The 15592-nt window shown below is 40.4% G+C and overlaps 1 protein-coding gene across 1 annotated transcript in view; it reads right to left on the bottom strand.

The window, feature by feature from the left end:
• Positions 1-15592, bottom strand: part of CCDC171 (coiled-coil domain containing 171) — a 292925-nt gene that overhangs the window by 214553 nt on the left and 62780 nt on the right. Inside the window, exons 10-11 of the mRNA XM_075559944.1 lie at positions 13308-13468; positions 11699-11837 (exon numbers count right to left, since the gene is read on the bottom strand). Of these exons, the coding sequence (XP_075416059.1) occupies positions 11699-11837; positions 13308-13468 (300 nt within the window). The remainder of the gene's footprint in view (positions 1-11698; positions 11838-13307; positions 13469-15592) is intronic.

Raw genomic sequence — 15592 nt, 5'->3', positions numbered from 1 at the left:
CTTGTCCCACTAACATGCTCAGTCTTCATTTGGGTTTCAGTTATTCCTCTTGGTTACATTACCCTTCATCATGCCCTACCAGGCCTCCTACACCCTCCTCACCACCGATTTGGATCACTTGCTGTTCACTTGTCCCTGGATTTGTTAACACCACTAACTTTCCCCTCACCAGTCCCTCTCCCATGTCCCCCAGAACTGTCAGTCCCATTGTTTTCTCCTCCTGGTTGTTCATCCAGCCTATTTTATTTAGACAGACCTGTGGAGATGATACCATGCCCAAAAACAAGACAGAGAAAAACCAAGCAATAATATACAACAACCAATGACAAAAAATCAAAACAAAACACAACGAGAAAGAAAAGCTTGTAGTTCAAGGACTGTTTGTTGGCCTTTAGGAGTGTTTTCCAGTCCAGTCTGTTGGGGCACCAAGCCCTGGTCCCAAAGTCCACCTTCGGCATTCCCTGGGGACCTCGCCACTCCATTCCCTTGCTGTTCTGTTGCACCCCCTTAGTGTTTTGCCTTGGTGTGGCATGATCAGATAGGGCACAATTCCCACAGTGTCTCTGGTGTTGTCCTCTGTAGGGCTGTGAGTCAGTGAGGGATGTCGTGTCTCATAGTGGAGCCAGCCATGTGGTTCTCTCTGTGGACTGGCTGCTCTAGTTGGGAACATCGTCCTCACGGTCTGGTGGGTCAAGATGTGCTCCACTCTCATCTCCTCCCCCTTCATCTGCTCCTCTGTGCTCCAATCAGATCTGTCACTCTCCCAGAGCTGCCGATTCAGTGCCTTCCTTTGAAATAAATTCTTCTGGGGGGAGGGGCAGGTGTCCACGTAGTAGTTGGGATTGAGGCCGGCCCCTCAGAATTCTCCACTGGAAACACAGGAGTCTTAATCTTGTTAGGCTGTCTTCCTAAAAAAATGGTCCAATCAAAATAGTGGCTATAGTGGCTTCCCTGATTTGCTAGGCCAGTTACTGCATAAACTCGAGTATAAGCTGAGGTTTTCAGCACATTTTTATGCAATTTTTGTGATAAAATTATGTGCCTTGGCTGATATGCTTGTCAGCTTATACTCAAGTAGATACGGTAAATTCAAGGCTGAGAAGTTAATTCAAGAAGTTAGGAAGAGCAAGATATGACAAAATAACAATGTATAAATTACCAAGGGCACATGAGGGAGGAGGGAGTGGGGAGGGAGGGGGAAAAAAAAGAGGACCTGATGCAAAGGGCTTAAGTGGAGAGCAAATGCTTTGAGAATGATTAAGGCAAAGAATGTACAGATGTGTTTTATACAATTGATGTATGTATATGTATGGTTGTGATAAGAGTTGTATGAGCCCCTAATAAAATGTTTTTTAAAAAGAAAAAAAGTTAGGAAGATACTTTTAGGGGGTAAGGGAGGGAGATTTCAGAGAGTTAATTTTAATAGGTTTTTCTCAAAGGATTAAGGACTTATTATGAAGAAGTATGAAACTGGAAAACTGGATTAATAAGAAAACGACAAGAGAGTTGTATCAAGGAATTTTTTTCCATCACAATATGGAATTTTTTTTCCATTACACCATCCTTCAGGGGTAGAGAGGGCTGCCCTAAGGAAATCTCATCAGAATTTTAAAAGGATATAGACACATTGACAATAATAACAGGAGACTTCAATACATCACTCTCAAGGAAAGACAGACCATCAAGGAAAAACCTCAACAAAGACACAAATCTAGAAGTCCGTAAAATGAGCAGAAATGGTCTCGTGAGCCCTGGTGGCACAATGGTAACACTTTGGGCTGCTAGACTCAAGGTCAGCAGTTCAAAACCACCAGCTACCCCATGGCAGAAAAACAGAGCTGATACCAAGGGCTAAAGTAGAACGGAAATGCTTTGAAAATAATGATAGAAAAAAAAAAGAAAATAATGATAGCAACATATGCACAAAGGTGATTGATACAATCGATTATTATAAGAGCTGTAAGATCCCCCAATAAAATGATTTTTTTAAATGAACAGAAACACAAAGACAAACTCATAGAAAATACTCAAAAACAACTGGGTAATAAAGCAAATAAAGGAGGAAATTTTAAAATTTCTTAGGACAACTGAGAATGATAACACAATATATTAAAACCTTTGGGACAAAGTAAAAGCAGTAGTCAGAGGGCAATTGATAGCTGTCAACACACACATACAAAAATAGGAGAAAGCTAAAATCAAAATCCTAACACAACACCTCCAAGAAATGGAACACAGACAACACACTCCCTCCAATAAAAGAAGGAAAGAGATCATAAGGATCATAGCAGACACAAACAATATGGAAAATAAAAACAATGGAAAAATCAACAAGCCAATAAACTAGTCCTTTGAAAACATTAACAAAATAGAAAATTTCATCTGAAAACCTACCCAGCCCACCCTCCAGGGCTGATCTTGCCACTTCAGACTTCTTTTTGTTATTTCAAAGGAATATAATTTTGAGTCCCTCAAGGATGCCCAAACGGTTGTTTTGTCTCAATGTCCACTGAAGAGCATAAAACTCTTTGGAAGAAGGGTTCCAAACTCACTACCATCGAGTTGATTCCGATTCATGCACAGTGTCAAGACTGCCTTCAAAAGTGGACAGACCCTAAAGGCTTGAAGGTGAACAAGCGGCCATCTAGCTCAGAAGCAAAAACGCCCACATGGAAGAAGCACACCGGCCAGTGTGATCACAAGGTGCCAAAGGGACCAGGTATAAGGCATCATGCAAAAAAAAAAAAAAGATATATGTATATGTGTGTGTGTATGTGTGTGTGTGTACATACCATATTGAATGAAGGGGGAAGTGCAGAGTGGAGACCCAAGGCCCAAGTGTCGGCCAATGGAGATCCCCTCATAGAGGGGTTTAGGAGAGGAGATGAGTCAGTCAGGGTGCGAGGTAGTACCAATGAAGAACACAGCTTTCCCCCAGATCCTGGATGCTTCCTCCCCCCAACTAAAATGATCCAAATTCTACCTTGCAGGGCTGGATAGGGCAGAGGTTGTACACTGGTGCATATGGGGGCTGGAGGCACAGGGAATCCAGGGTGGATGATACCTTCAGGACCAGGGGTGAGAGGGGCAATGCTGGGAGAGTGGAGGGTGAGTGGGTTGGAAAGGGGGAACTGATTACAGGGGTCCACATGTGACCTCCTCACTGGGAGAGGGACGGCAGAGAAGGGGGGGAGGGAGACTCCGGATAGGGCGAGATATGACAAAATAACGATGTATAAATTACCAAGGGCACATTGGAAGGGGGGAGCGGGGAGGGAGGGGAAAAAAAAAAGAGGACCTGATGCAAAGGGCTTAAGTGGAGAGCAAATGCTTTGAGAATGATTGGGGCAGGAAATGTATGGATGTGCTTGATACAATTGATGTATGTATATGTATGGATTGTGATAAGAGTTGTATGAGTCCCTAATAAAATGTAAAAAAAGAAAAGAGGAGGGAAAAAAAAGAAAATGATTAGGGCAAAGAATGTACAGATGTGCTTTATACAATTGATGTATGTATATATATGGACTGTGATAAGAGTTGTATTAGCCCTTAATAAATTGGTTTTTTTTTAAAGTGGACAGACCCAGATAGGGAATATGGCCAGAAGCAGTAGCTTCACATTTTGATATCTTTGTTTAATATGCTTCTGTGATCTTAGAGCAATACTGTTTGACTTACCCTCCTATTAAAACTATCTTGAGATCTTTTTTTAACTCTTTACTGAACCAACAGAGTACCTAATTGGCTCCTCTAATCCTGAATCAGTTACAGGAGGGGCAAAGCAGTATAGGGTTTCGTAAGGTTTCTAACTATACAAAATGACTCGGAAAGCTGGCTAAACAGACCCATCATTTCCCAAGGCCTACTCTGAATTCAAAGAGACTATCCTCTCATTCCTCTGGGAGAGCAGTGCCTTAGGACTACAGGAGATCTCGTACAATGGCTGGAAACCAAATGAATCATTAAGATGCCAAAAATACACTACCAAATGAGTTGGCACCAACATTTAAATAGCGAGGCATGCTTAATCTTACCTTTTAAAAAATCATTTGCCACTCATAAGCTTTGGTAAGGAGTGAGTCTATAAGAGGTTTCCATTTTAATGTAAAACTTCAATATTTACACAATTTAAGGTCAGATAATACAGAAAACATTGGGTAGTGTAGATTGTTTTAAAAGATGAAAGAAGTAGTTTCATTATTGTCAAGGCTTTTAAAAAGGTTAGCCATGCATGAAAGGTACAATTATGTTTAGGTCATTCTGCATAGATAACTGGCTAATAATCTTAAAATATAGCCAGTAAAAATTTTACTTAATAATTAAGTTTATAAGCCAACTAATGTCCAGAAAACTGTCCTTGTTTGACAACTGACACATTTTTCTAGTACATTGAGTTACTGCTCTTAATAATAAAGCTTTCATTTTTATTAGTATTGCAAAAGTGATATTTTGTTGCTGAGAGTGCAGGGAGTTGTTTTTATTGTATTTCTTTAAATCATTTTAAAGGGGGTTCACACAACTCTTATCACAATCCATACATCCATCCCTTGTGTCAAGCACATTTGTACATTTGTTGCCATCATTCTCAAAACATTTGCTTTCTGCTTGAGCCCTTGGTATCAGCTCCTCACTTTTTTCCCCTCCTTCCCTGCTCCCCCCTCTCTCATGAACCCTTGATAATTTATAAATTATTACTATTCTGTCATGTCTTACACTGTCTGACTTCTCCCTTTACCCACTTTTCTGTTGTCCATCCCCCAAAGAGGAGGTTATATATAGATCCTTGTAATCGGTTCCCCTTTCCACCCATCCTCCCTCCAATCCTCCCGGTATTGCCACTCTCACCACTGGTCCTGAAAGTATCATCTGTCCTGGATTCCCTATGTTTCCAGTTCCTATAGAATTGGGATCATGATAGTGGGGCGGGGTGGGGGAGGGGTCCATTTAGGAACTAGATGAAAGTTATATGTTTCATCAGTGCTACACTGCACCCTGACTGGCTCATCTCCTCCCTGGGACCCTTCCTTAAGGGGATGCCCAGTTGCCTACAGATAGGTCCCGTTGTTTTGTTTTCTTTTGTTGCAAAAGTGTTTTTTAAGTGCTACATTCTTTTCATTTAAATTTTGTCCCTAAAGATAATCCTCTCCCAATAGCCTTTTCATGAATAAGGCATTCTCAAATAAAGACCGAATCTATCTTTAGCACTTATGTTCTACTTTCTAGTTCACTGTGTAGTACTTAGGGCAGCAGTTCTCAACCTGTGGGTCACGACCCCTTTGGGGTTGAACGACCCTTTCACAGGGGTCACCCGATTCGTAACAGTAGCAAAAAGACAGTTATGAAATAGCACCAAAAATAATTTTATGGTTGGGGGGGTCACCACAATATGAGGAACTGTACAAAAGGGTTGTGGCATTAGGATGGTAGAGAACCAATGACCCAGGGTCTTAAATCTTGGCAATCCAAGACACACCATCTATTCACCTGGAGCAACAGAACTCAGAACTAGGAAGCAATATGGAATGTATGTATCGTCTCCATGAACAACTGCCTCCTTAGCCATGAGACCAAAAGAATTGGATGGTGCCCCAAACCATTACTGAACATGTTGACCAAAGATTCTTAAGAAGAAATTTACTTGGTCAAAAGAGGGGAAACATGGGACAAAATTTCACATTCTCATATACTCCATATTAGAAGCCATGAAGGTGGGGTGAATGCCTATAACTCTTACCCTGAAATAGCCTTTAAACCTTAAAACAAAAATATCCTCAGAACTCTTTCAACCAGTTTAACTTAACCAGAGGAAAAGAAAAGAAAGAAAAAATAAAAATCTCCCTCCAGCAGTATGGTTTTTAAGAACTACTGATGTGGGATCCAGCTGATAAGGGAAACTCAAGAGATCAGATAGGAACCTTAGAGAACAGTTAATGTCTGTTGATGAGAGCGGGGCCACTCAGAAAAGAGGCTGAGAATGCCTGCCCAGTCGGAAGAATGCGATTCAATGTCACTGAATGGTACTACTCAGTGATAGAATAGGTTGAACTAGTGTACGTTTTGATGTGCGTACTCACAACAACAAAGTAAATAATTTTTTTAAGAGATAGACTCTATCCACTAAATAAGCAAAACCACATGATGAATAACAAATGCCAGCCAAAGGTAAAAGATCAAGTTTTTCATTTTGGGTTAACGTTTTTATTATGTGAGATAAAGAGTAAGCTTTGGTTGAATGTTTAACTTGATGTGACAAATTCTTTCACCCTAAATATCCTTAGAAAGACAAAACTGTAAGATAAAATGACTGTTTTTTGTGGCCTGGGACATAATTCACATAAAGAGCTTGCTACCCTCAAATTAAAGTACCATAGAAATGTTGGCTATATAGATAGATGATGGTTAAAGAAACATTTACTAATCACCTATCATGAACCAACGATTAGTCTAGATACCAGTGGTACATCTATGATCATTGTAGACAAATAGGCTGAAAAGATAAGAGTATTCAAAGAAATTTCAGATCAATTGGGACTAATAGTCCTTAGTATATTACTAACGAGGGGTCAGGAATGGTATAAAATATCTTTAACTAAAAAGAAAAATTAGATGGCAAATGATTACCTAATATTTCCACAATATACTCGTTAGTATACTATACCTCACAATCTACTAACTGAAATAAATTTATGTTTTAATTGAATATGACACTCTTTTGTTTCTTTGATAATTATCATTTCTTACTTTGATTCTGCAAAACCTTTTCCCTCACTCTTGCTCAAAAAGATAAGCAATAAATAAAAGCTTACTTCAGTCTCTCAAATATATATATTATGTATATAATGTTTATATATATAAACATATATTTATGTATTATGTATTTTAATATATCCAAACATGCATATTTAAAATTTGGCAAATTGGCCCTTCCTGCTGAAATACAATAGAAAGGCTGACCCAATATATTAAAAAAAGTAAAGCTATTAAGGGGCACTTTGAATATGGCTAAAAGTAGTGGAGAAAACAGGTTCAGAAAATCATCATCATAAATACCATTATTTTTAATTAAATTAGCTTTTTAGATATGGGATAATTTTTGAAACAGTGATCCATACAGCTCATAATTTCTGAATACTTGAACTCAAATAAGCTTTCATTGTTTTTTTTTAAGTATATGTTAAACTATTACAAAGGAATTCTCCTGAGTCAAAAGAAGAAAGCATCAGAGTATAGAATCAATATCACACCGTTACCTTTGAACTGCTGGCCCTGTGGTTAGCAGGACAGCACAGAATCCAATCTGCCACAGGACTCCAGCAGTGTTTGCTGAGCTGCACTGAACTGATTCAGGTACCTTTCACACTTACCACCATCTTTTCCTTGATCAGGGCAATATTAGCTGTTATCTCTTATTTCTCCAAAACAAGCAATGAAACAAACAAAAAAAGCTCACTGCATCTCTCCCTCTTTGTTTGCTTATATTGTTTCCACGGATGTGAGCCTTCTGTGACCCCAACTATTTATCTCATATGATGAGCTATTATTGTTGTTATCTTACCCTCTTTACATAAATTTATCGTCATTTGTTTTTTCAGTAGATGCTACCTTCTGATCTGAATATATAACAATGTCATTCTCTTTCTCTGACTCTGCCGGTCACCCTGCCACACATACACATACACACACCACAAAGTACCTTTTTTTCTTGGTCAAAATGAAATTTAGATTTTCCAAATTTTACTAACTTCTATGGACATAAATTTGAAGGAGTTTAATGAAAATGTTTTCAGCCCATATTGTAAATTCCAGGCCTTCCCCCTATCACCACCACCAAGCATTAGAAAAATATCCAGCAAAAACTACCTACAACTAATGTTTTTCCCATCTCAAACTACCCAGAAGTTTAGGACACCAGTCCTATATAATAAACGTTAAGTACACACACATATAGGCATATTCAATTAGTAGAATTTAATAGTATTAAATTTTAAGGGCCACTAAGAGTGATAGAAAATGATATTTATGTAAGCAAAACTAATATTCACCTACAAATACTCCTTCCATGCTAAGTAAAGAAACAGAAATCAAATTTTTAGTAAGAATTCAGAATAGAATATTTATTAGCCCATTATTTCCAAGGCCTTCTATAAAAGCAGAAACATGTCTTTCTGAAACCAACCAAATAGATCATTTAAGGCAAATATATGTGTAATGTATACAAATATATATTTCTTGATGATGTATATATATATATTACTCCACGGCAAAGTATCACAAGCATGTTCAGAAATTCTATCTCATGCTAGCAATCATCACTCATATAATCAGCTCAGCCCCTAAAGTAAAGGGAAAGAATATACACTTGACCATTTTCAATCACAAGTTCTTTAGAGACTGAAACACTCTTTGAGCCAAACCTCGTGAGAAATAGAATTCCCTTTTCAATATGTGGCCTCTCCTCGAGCAGTAACTAAATATTACTGAGTGGCAGAAAACAAATCTCAAAAAATGATGAACTTAAAAAAATTTTCATTGAAGAAAGCACAAAGCAAGTCCTAATAACACCAAGTTGAAAATCATCGCTCCCCTGCTTCCAGAGAAGCAGGTACAAAGTGCCGGTAGAGCCGGGCATACCTACGCCCATCCGTGGAGCCTCACCGACTTCCAGAAACACGATGGCTCAACCACATAGACCGGAGATTCCATTTTACGCGATAGTTGATTAAATCGTTACTAAACGCATAGATTTTGATGTCCATGCTGCAATCCTCCATACCTTTTTAAAAGTTTATTAGGTTACAATTCACACATCAAACAATTCAATTGTTCAACTTCCTAACTTTTTCAGTGACAGTAAGTCATGTACAACACAGAAATGAAGTTAACTTTGCTAACTCTTTAGATATGCTATGCTGAAATTCTATTACATATGGGAGATTTCAAATTATAGTAGACTATTTGCTCTACCAATCACATTTTTAGTTCCATAAGTTGAATGGGAGGAATCCCATAGATATAAAAGCACAATTAAAGATGTCTGGTTTACATTGGTTAAATAGCCACAAACAACCCAGTGTGCCGGGCTTGGACAAATTTATGTTCTACCTTTATATGGAGATATGTCGATGCCAGAGAGCTATACTTTACACTGACTTATTAGCACTTTATGTATCTTGGGCTGGGTAAGTCTAAGAGACTATGCTGTACTAAATTAAACATTTTCCTAAAACATTTTGTTGAACAAGTGTTATTTTTGAGCTTCACATTTTCCTTGTCTTTGTATATTATCAGTAACACCTTAATCTCACGACTAAACCTACTGAGAACACTGACTTTCATGTTCTCTTTCAAAGCAACAAAGAAAACAAAAGACCCCGGCTTGAATAGTGGCTCTGAACTGAGAAGGCAAACACTGAGACTGCTGCACTCAGAAGAAAACCACGGGGGCGACACACCAGGGTGCGTGGCGTCGTGAGATGTCAGGAGAATGAAATTTCATGTCCAAAAGCGGGAGGCAAACGTTTCCTCTCGTGGTTTTCCCTTCCACCAACAGTCATGGGCTCAAAGCACACACAACAGACAGGCTTTATAGCTGCGGAGCTAGGAAAACTATTATTTGTGGCTTTATCGTTTTAATTCGGTAACTATATAGAAAGGATTTTTTTAGAAAATCATCTCCGAGAGGGACACTAATCTATTTTTTATACACAGAATATGTATAAGAAAACAATGCAATGTAAGGAAATTGTAGCCAAATATTTAATAGAAAAACACTGTGCTTCCTATAAATTAAAAATATTTTTCCTTAATACCACAAATCATTTTTAACTTTCTGACTGTGGTCAGAGATTGGGAACAATAGCTCTAATAAGCACAAAAGAAAAGAAAAAAGATAAAAAGACCAATATGGGCAGCCGTAAAGAAATAAAAACTAGCATAGGAGGAAGACCAGGCAATGGGGATAAGACAAAGCAAGGGCTACAAACACAGACAGACATGGGCTCCAGTCATTTTTTGTTTCCTTGGGTGTACAGTCTACTGAAAGACAAAAATCACACCATATAATAACGGGTTATCTCGGGAGCAGGAACACACTGGGAAATCCTGGGGCCACTGGAAGAAGAGCCACCAGAGTGTGTGCCACGGAGACGCTGGGACAGAGGAAAAGGGGCAGTGGGAAAGCAGAGGCCGAGGCAAGGAGACCACGAGACAGAACAGAGAAGAGCCATGATGATGGGACTCTGCGGCAAAGCAGCAGCCTGGCTTCAGGGACCACAAGGTAGAAGCCACAGGAGCCCGGGGCTGAGAGGCTGAGACTGAAGAGAGACTTAGCTACTGGCTGAGGAGAGGTGTTGTGTGGACCACTGGACTGCCCTGATCATAACTTGTGGCAACCTCTTAACCTCCCTAGCAAATCCCCTTAATTGTGAGTTTTATCCAAGCTCTGTGTGGCCAGTGCAACAAAGTACTGAGCCAGCAGAAAAGTAGGGCATCCTGGGGAGATGGCTGGTGTGAGAAGAGGGAAAGAAAGATGGAGGATGGGGGCAGGTCTGACTTCGGCCTCCTTTACACTCTAACTTTGGAACAAGGAGGATTAATTCTCCTTTTCATCAATAACCAAAGTCACCAAGAATTGTGGGACAAAATTGAAAGTGAAATAGCCAAGTCTCTGAGGAAGGAATGGATGTGGGGAGCAGAGCAAAGAGGAAATATGGTAAAAGTCTAGGCTTGGGGTCCTCCTACTGGAGTTCCCAGCAAACTGCAGGGTAGCAGTCCGCTGCGTCCACCTAGTAAACCATGTTTTACTGTGGCAGGTATTGTCGTCGAATGCGGGCATATAAAATGAATTAAGTTATTCAAAATGCCTTTTTAGCTACTGATGGCTTGGGACAGATAATACAAGTCAGATTTGGGTAAGTGTTATGACGAGGCTAAAGTAAGAGCTTGAAGAAACACCACATTGGGAAGAGGTCAGGTTCGGACTTACAGCGGACGGGAGAGTGAGACAAGATGGACTCTGAAAAGCTTCGCAGATGGCAGGAGCTCAGAGAAGGCCTTACAGGCTGTGTGGGAATCTGACAAGAAGGGCATTTCAGCCAACGTGGGACCCCCAAATAACCTGCCTGAACCAACGAAAGAAGCAATGAGAATATGTAATGCGTTTAGGAAGCCAAGGGCATTCTAACGAAGCAGAAACCAAATAGAGGGCAGTGGCAAAAAGTAACACGGAGGGGGTACAAGCGGGCCTCAGGAGACTCGACCACAGAACACGGCAAGGAGACCTGGAGGGTTCTGAAGGAAAGGAGGCGGACGAAATGCTATCTCTGTTTTAGAAAGATCACTACGATCATGGAGCGACAGCTAGATGACCGGAGGATGGAGAGAGAGAGACCTGGCACAGAGGATTACAAAAGGGAGGCTTTGAAATCTGTCATTAGATCTATTGAGTCTAAATCCTGAGCCCCTCGCCCAGTTTGCATTCACTCAGTTACTCCACATCATTCATTCCAAATTGGAGGCTTTTTTATGTACACAGATGGTAGCAACCAGAAACCCCAGTTTTGAAATTTGAATCAATATGTCCCTGAAAATATTTTCATACTACTATCTCATGGCCTTTGGTGAGGGAAAAAACTCGCTACCCGTCCCGTTTGACCCAATAAAGTAATCGCTGCAGGGCACCCTTCCTTGTCCTTACCGTTACTAGTTCTTCCTGTAATTCACTGCAACTTTTTTCATTGTACTGGAGTCTCTTGGAAAAGTCCATAATTACTTTCTTCTGTTCCTCGATCTCTTCATTTAATATCTTGCTTTTGGAAAAATACTCCCTTTCCATTCTGAAAAGGTAACGTGTCAGAATGGGTTTGTCAAACAAGGCTTTGATCAATGGCTATTAACACAACTGGCAGGTGCACTTCATACATCGTGATTTCATGCCAACAGGCCTTCATAAGCTGCCTTTCCCTTTTTCGGATCAAAAAGGCCACCGACTCTGAAATGAAAGCCATGTACAGTCCTTTGGATAGCAGGCCTTTGTACTATAACCAGGGTTGTAAGCAAAACAGGTTTGTTGACTGTTGACCCGCTCTCATTACGTTTGAGGTAGGAGTCACTTAGCTCAGCAACTGCCTCCAGACTGAGAAAACAATTCTACCAAACAATTTTCTGTTTGCAATCCAACCTTAGAAATGGAAGCAACGTCTCGCTCCTGAATATTTGTGCACCAGGAATTGATGTGTTGCCATGGTAGATCCAAAAATCAAGAAGAATCGAGATCATTCATAGCCGTTGTGAAGACACATGCACTTATGGGTTGGAATGTACTCAATGGCATCTAACAACAACAACAGCAGCATGCCTGGATTGCTATGTGTCAGAAACAAGTCAGTCTGGTGATTTGTTTCATTTTTTTAACAGGCTTCTTGGACTTTTTAAATACTGTGATAAAAACTAAAATTTTCATTAAACGCTTCTTTTATATTTGCTCAGCAAAACAGAAAATAAATGGCCCTACCACTTAATGCTACATTACGAGTCCCAGCTGCTGCTGCTGCTGTCAGGCACTGCTGAGTCATGTCTGCCTCCCAGCCGCCCTGCAGAGGGCAGACAAAGTGCGCCCGGGCTGCTCCCGTAGCTGAGCCCACTGCTGCAGCCACTGTGGATCCGCCTCGCGGAGGGCTTTGCTCTTCTTCTCTGTGCCTCTACTTTACAAAGCATGGTGTCCTTCTCCAGGGCCTGGTCTCCCCTGACGGCATGGCCAAAGTCTACACTGGGGGGCCAGCTCTTGCTCTCAGCAAACCGAAAGGAGCGCGGTCCTCTGCCTCTGCCAACCGCCTCCTCCCGGAGGGAATGGGCACGACTGGAGTACAACGAGGGCTGGGGGTGCCCAGTGACTGAGTGAGTCGGTGCTCGGAGTGCTGCTCCAGCAATTGTTACTTCTGCAGCGTGAAAAGTACATTCCTCTCCACATGGTCACACTGTAAGTGACACTGAGCTCAAGCTACTTAAGAGTGCTACCTGATATCAATAAATATCATTCAAAGGCCATTCCTGTGCTTACTTTCTAGTGTGGACCTGCATTTCTAAGACTACTCAGAATACCTTTGATGCTTCAAAATCTAGAAAAGCCCTATCACATTTACCTATTCAGGGAAGTAAGAAGCGACACCTTAAGCTTCATAAAGTTCTTTACCCCCAACCTACCACTGACATTGATGAGAGCTACATCTAAAATGCTACTTTCCTATTTTCCTCGTTTTTATAAAATCCTTACATTAAGGCAAAGAATGTCAGAATAAAACACTTACATATTTAATTTTGCAAAGCTCTCCTGTGCATTTTGCTTTTCTCGTTCATATGCACTTTCAACTTCTCTGAACTCATTTTTTATCATTTCCAAATCAGCCACAGCCTCGGCTTGACTGGCCTTTTCCACCTGTAAAGCTCCTTCGAGGTCTCGAATCCGTAACTGCCAGGGGACAGAAGGGCAAGTAAAGCAACTTAGGAAATGCTAGCCTCAATCCTAAATTGAGCAGGATATTTTTCTCAACAGCAAGTTATTATCCATCCAAGCACTCCTTTTTTCTGCTTCAGTTTTAAAAGAAAAACAAGTCCATTTCTCAATGTGTGTAAAGGAAAGGAGGAAAAATAAAAGAATGGAGCTATGTCATGAAGAAAGATACGTTGACATCACAGCCCATCCTACAAAATCTAGACCTACTAATTCAACCAAACACTCGTTTTATAAAATATGATCAAGTAAATGGTTTTTGAAAAGTGAGAGGAAGTATTTTTTTTTGGAGAGGAAGTATTCTTCACTTAAGAGATCCCGTATTACCTGACCACATTTGTAAATCTATAAAAGCTAACAGCTCTTTTTATTCTTGAACATTTCTGCCTACAGAAAATGAAATTTTTATTACCAAAAAGCACTCTTTGAACTACTTATAGGACGAGTGATAGGATGTCTGGGATTTCGCTTCAAAATAATCCAGGGAGTGGGTGTAAGGGGTGGGGAGGAAATGTTAACACTAACGAAACTGGATTGAATGCAACAGAGCTCAGTCAAATTGAGCGATGGATACACAAGGACTTTATTCTACCACTCTCTCTAGTTACACACATGCTTGACACTTTACATACCTGTAAATATGCATAAATTTTACATTTTTGAAAAATGGATTGCCTGTGCCCACCAACAACAGAAAAGATCTACGACAAGATATTCCCACAAAATAATATGAAACTATTAAAAAACTATTAAACACTGTTTAAAAGGAAGTTCTCTATATGGTAAGATCCCTCATGGCAATGGATTTCAAGCTGTGGGTTCTGACCCCTTTGGGGGTTGAACGACCCTTTCACAGGGGTCACCCAATTCATAACAGTAGCAAAATGAGAGTTATGAAGCAGCAACAAAAATAATTTGATGGTTGGGGGTCACCACAACATGAGGAACTGTATTAAAGGGTTGTGGCATTAGGAAGGTTGAAAACCACTGCCTCATGGTAGAATAGGTTACTTGTTGGGTTGTAACCATAGGTCTGCAGTTGGAAACCACCAGCCACTTCTCAGGAGAAAGAGGAGACTTTCTACTCCCATAAAGAGTTACAGTCTTGGAAACTCACAGGGGACATTCTAGCCTGTCCTAGGGGGTCGCTATGAGTCAGAATCAACCCAGTGGCAGTGAGTTTGGTTTTTTAGTTGTTTCTCTGTGCAGTTATAGAACGTGGGGAAGGACATATTGTTGATTTGAATATACCAAGGTCCAAACAGTGTCAACAGTGTGCTGTGTTTTGGGTAGGGCAGTGAGAAAAAAATGAGAATAAATGAAGGCAAAGGAGCAGTCAAATGGATCAGGAAGTACAGCAAAAATTCACCCTCTTTTAAAATTGATTTCATTTAACTGGTTGAATATTTTACCTTTGGAGAAAATTAAGTTAAAAATAAAATATTGTTTGCTGTTTTTTTTAAGGCGGGGGGTGGAGAGGATGTGTCAGACTAGATAGAAGAAGAATGGGCCCTGGTGGCATAGTAGGCTATGCCTTGAGTGGCCAACTGCAAGGTCAGCGGTTCGAACCCACCAGTCACTGTGTGGGAGAAAGATGAGGCTGCCTGCTCCCGTGAAGATTTAAACTTAGTCTCAAAAACCCAAAAGAGCAATTTCCCTCTTCCCTAGGGTCCCTATGACTCAGAATAAACTCAGTGGCAGTGTTTGAGAGAGACATGTAAGTTTTAGAATCATAAGAATCTATGCAAATTCAGTTATGTGACTCTGGGAAGACCACTCGAATGGCTGGCTCATCTGTAAATAGTGAATAATAATAAAAATCTAGCCTACTTACTGTACTATGTTACATCCAGGATCAAATGACGTAATATTTATTTAATAAACACTTAGTAAGCACTTGAGGGAAGCCCTGGTGGTGTAATGGTTACACCTTGGGCTGCTAACCTCAAGGTCAGCTGTTCAAAACCACCAGCTGCTCCGCAGGAGAAAGAGGAAGCTTTCTTCAAAAGAGCTACAGTCTCAAAAACCCGCAGGGGCAGCTGGAATCAACTTGACGGCAGTGAGTTTGGGGTTGGTTGGCTG

The sequence above is a fragment of the Tenrec ecaudatus genome, chromosome 10 (assembly GCF_050624435.1).
Source record: "Tenrec ecaudatus isolate mTenEca1 chromosome 10, mTenEca1.hap1, whole genome shotgun sequence".
Lineage (NCBI taxonomy): Eukaryota > Metazoa > Chordata > Mammalia > Afrosoricida > Tenrecidae > Tenrec > Tenrec ecaudatus.
This window is presented reverse-complemented; position numbering and strand designations above follow the sequence as displayed.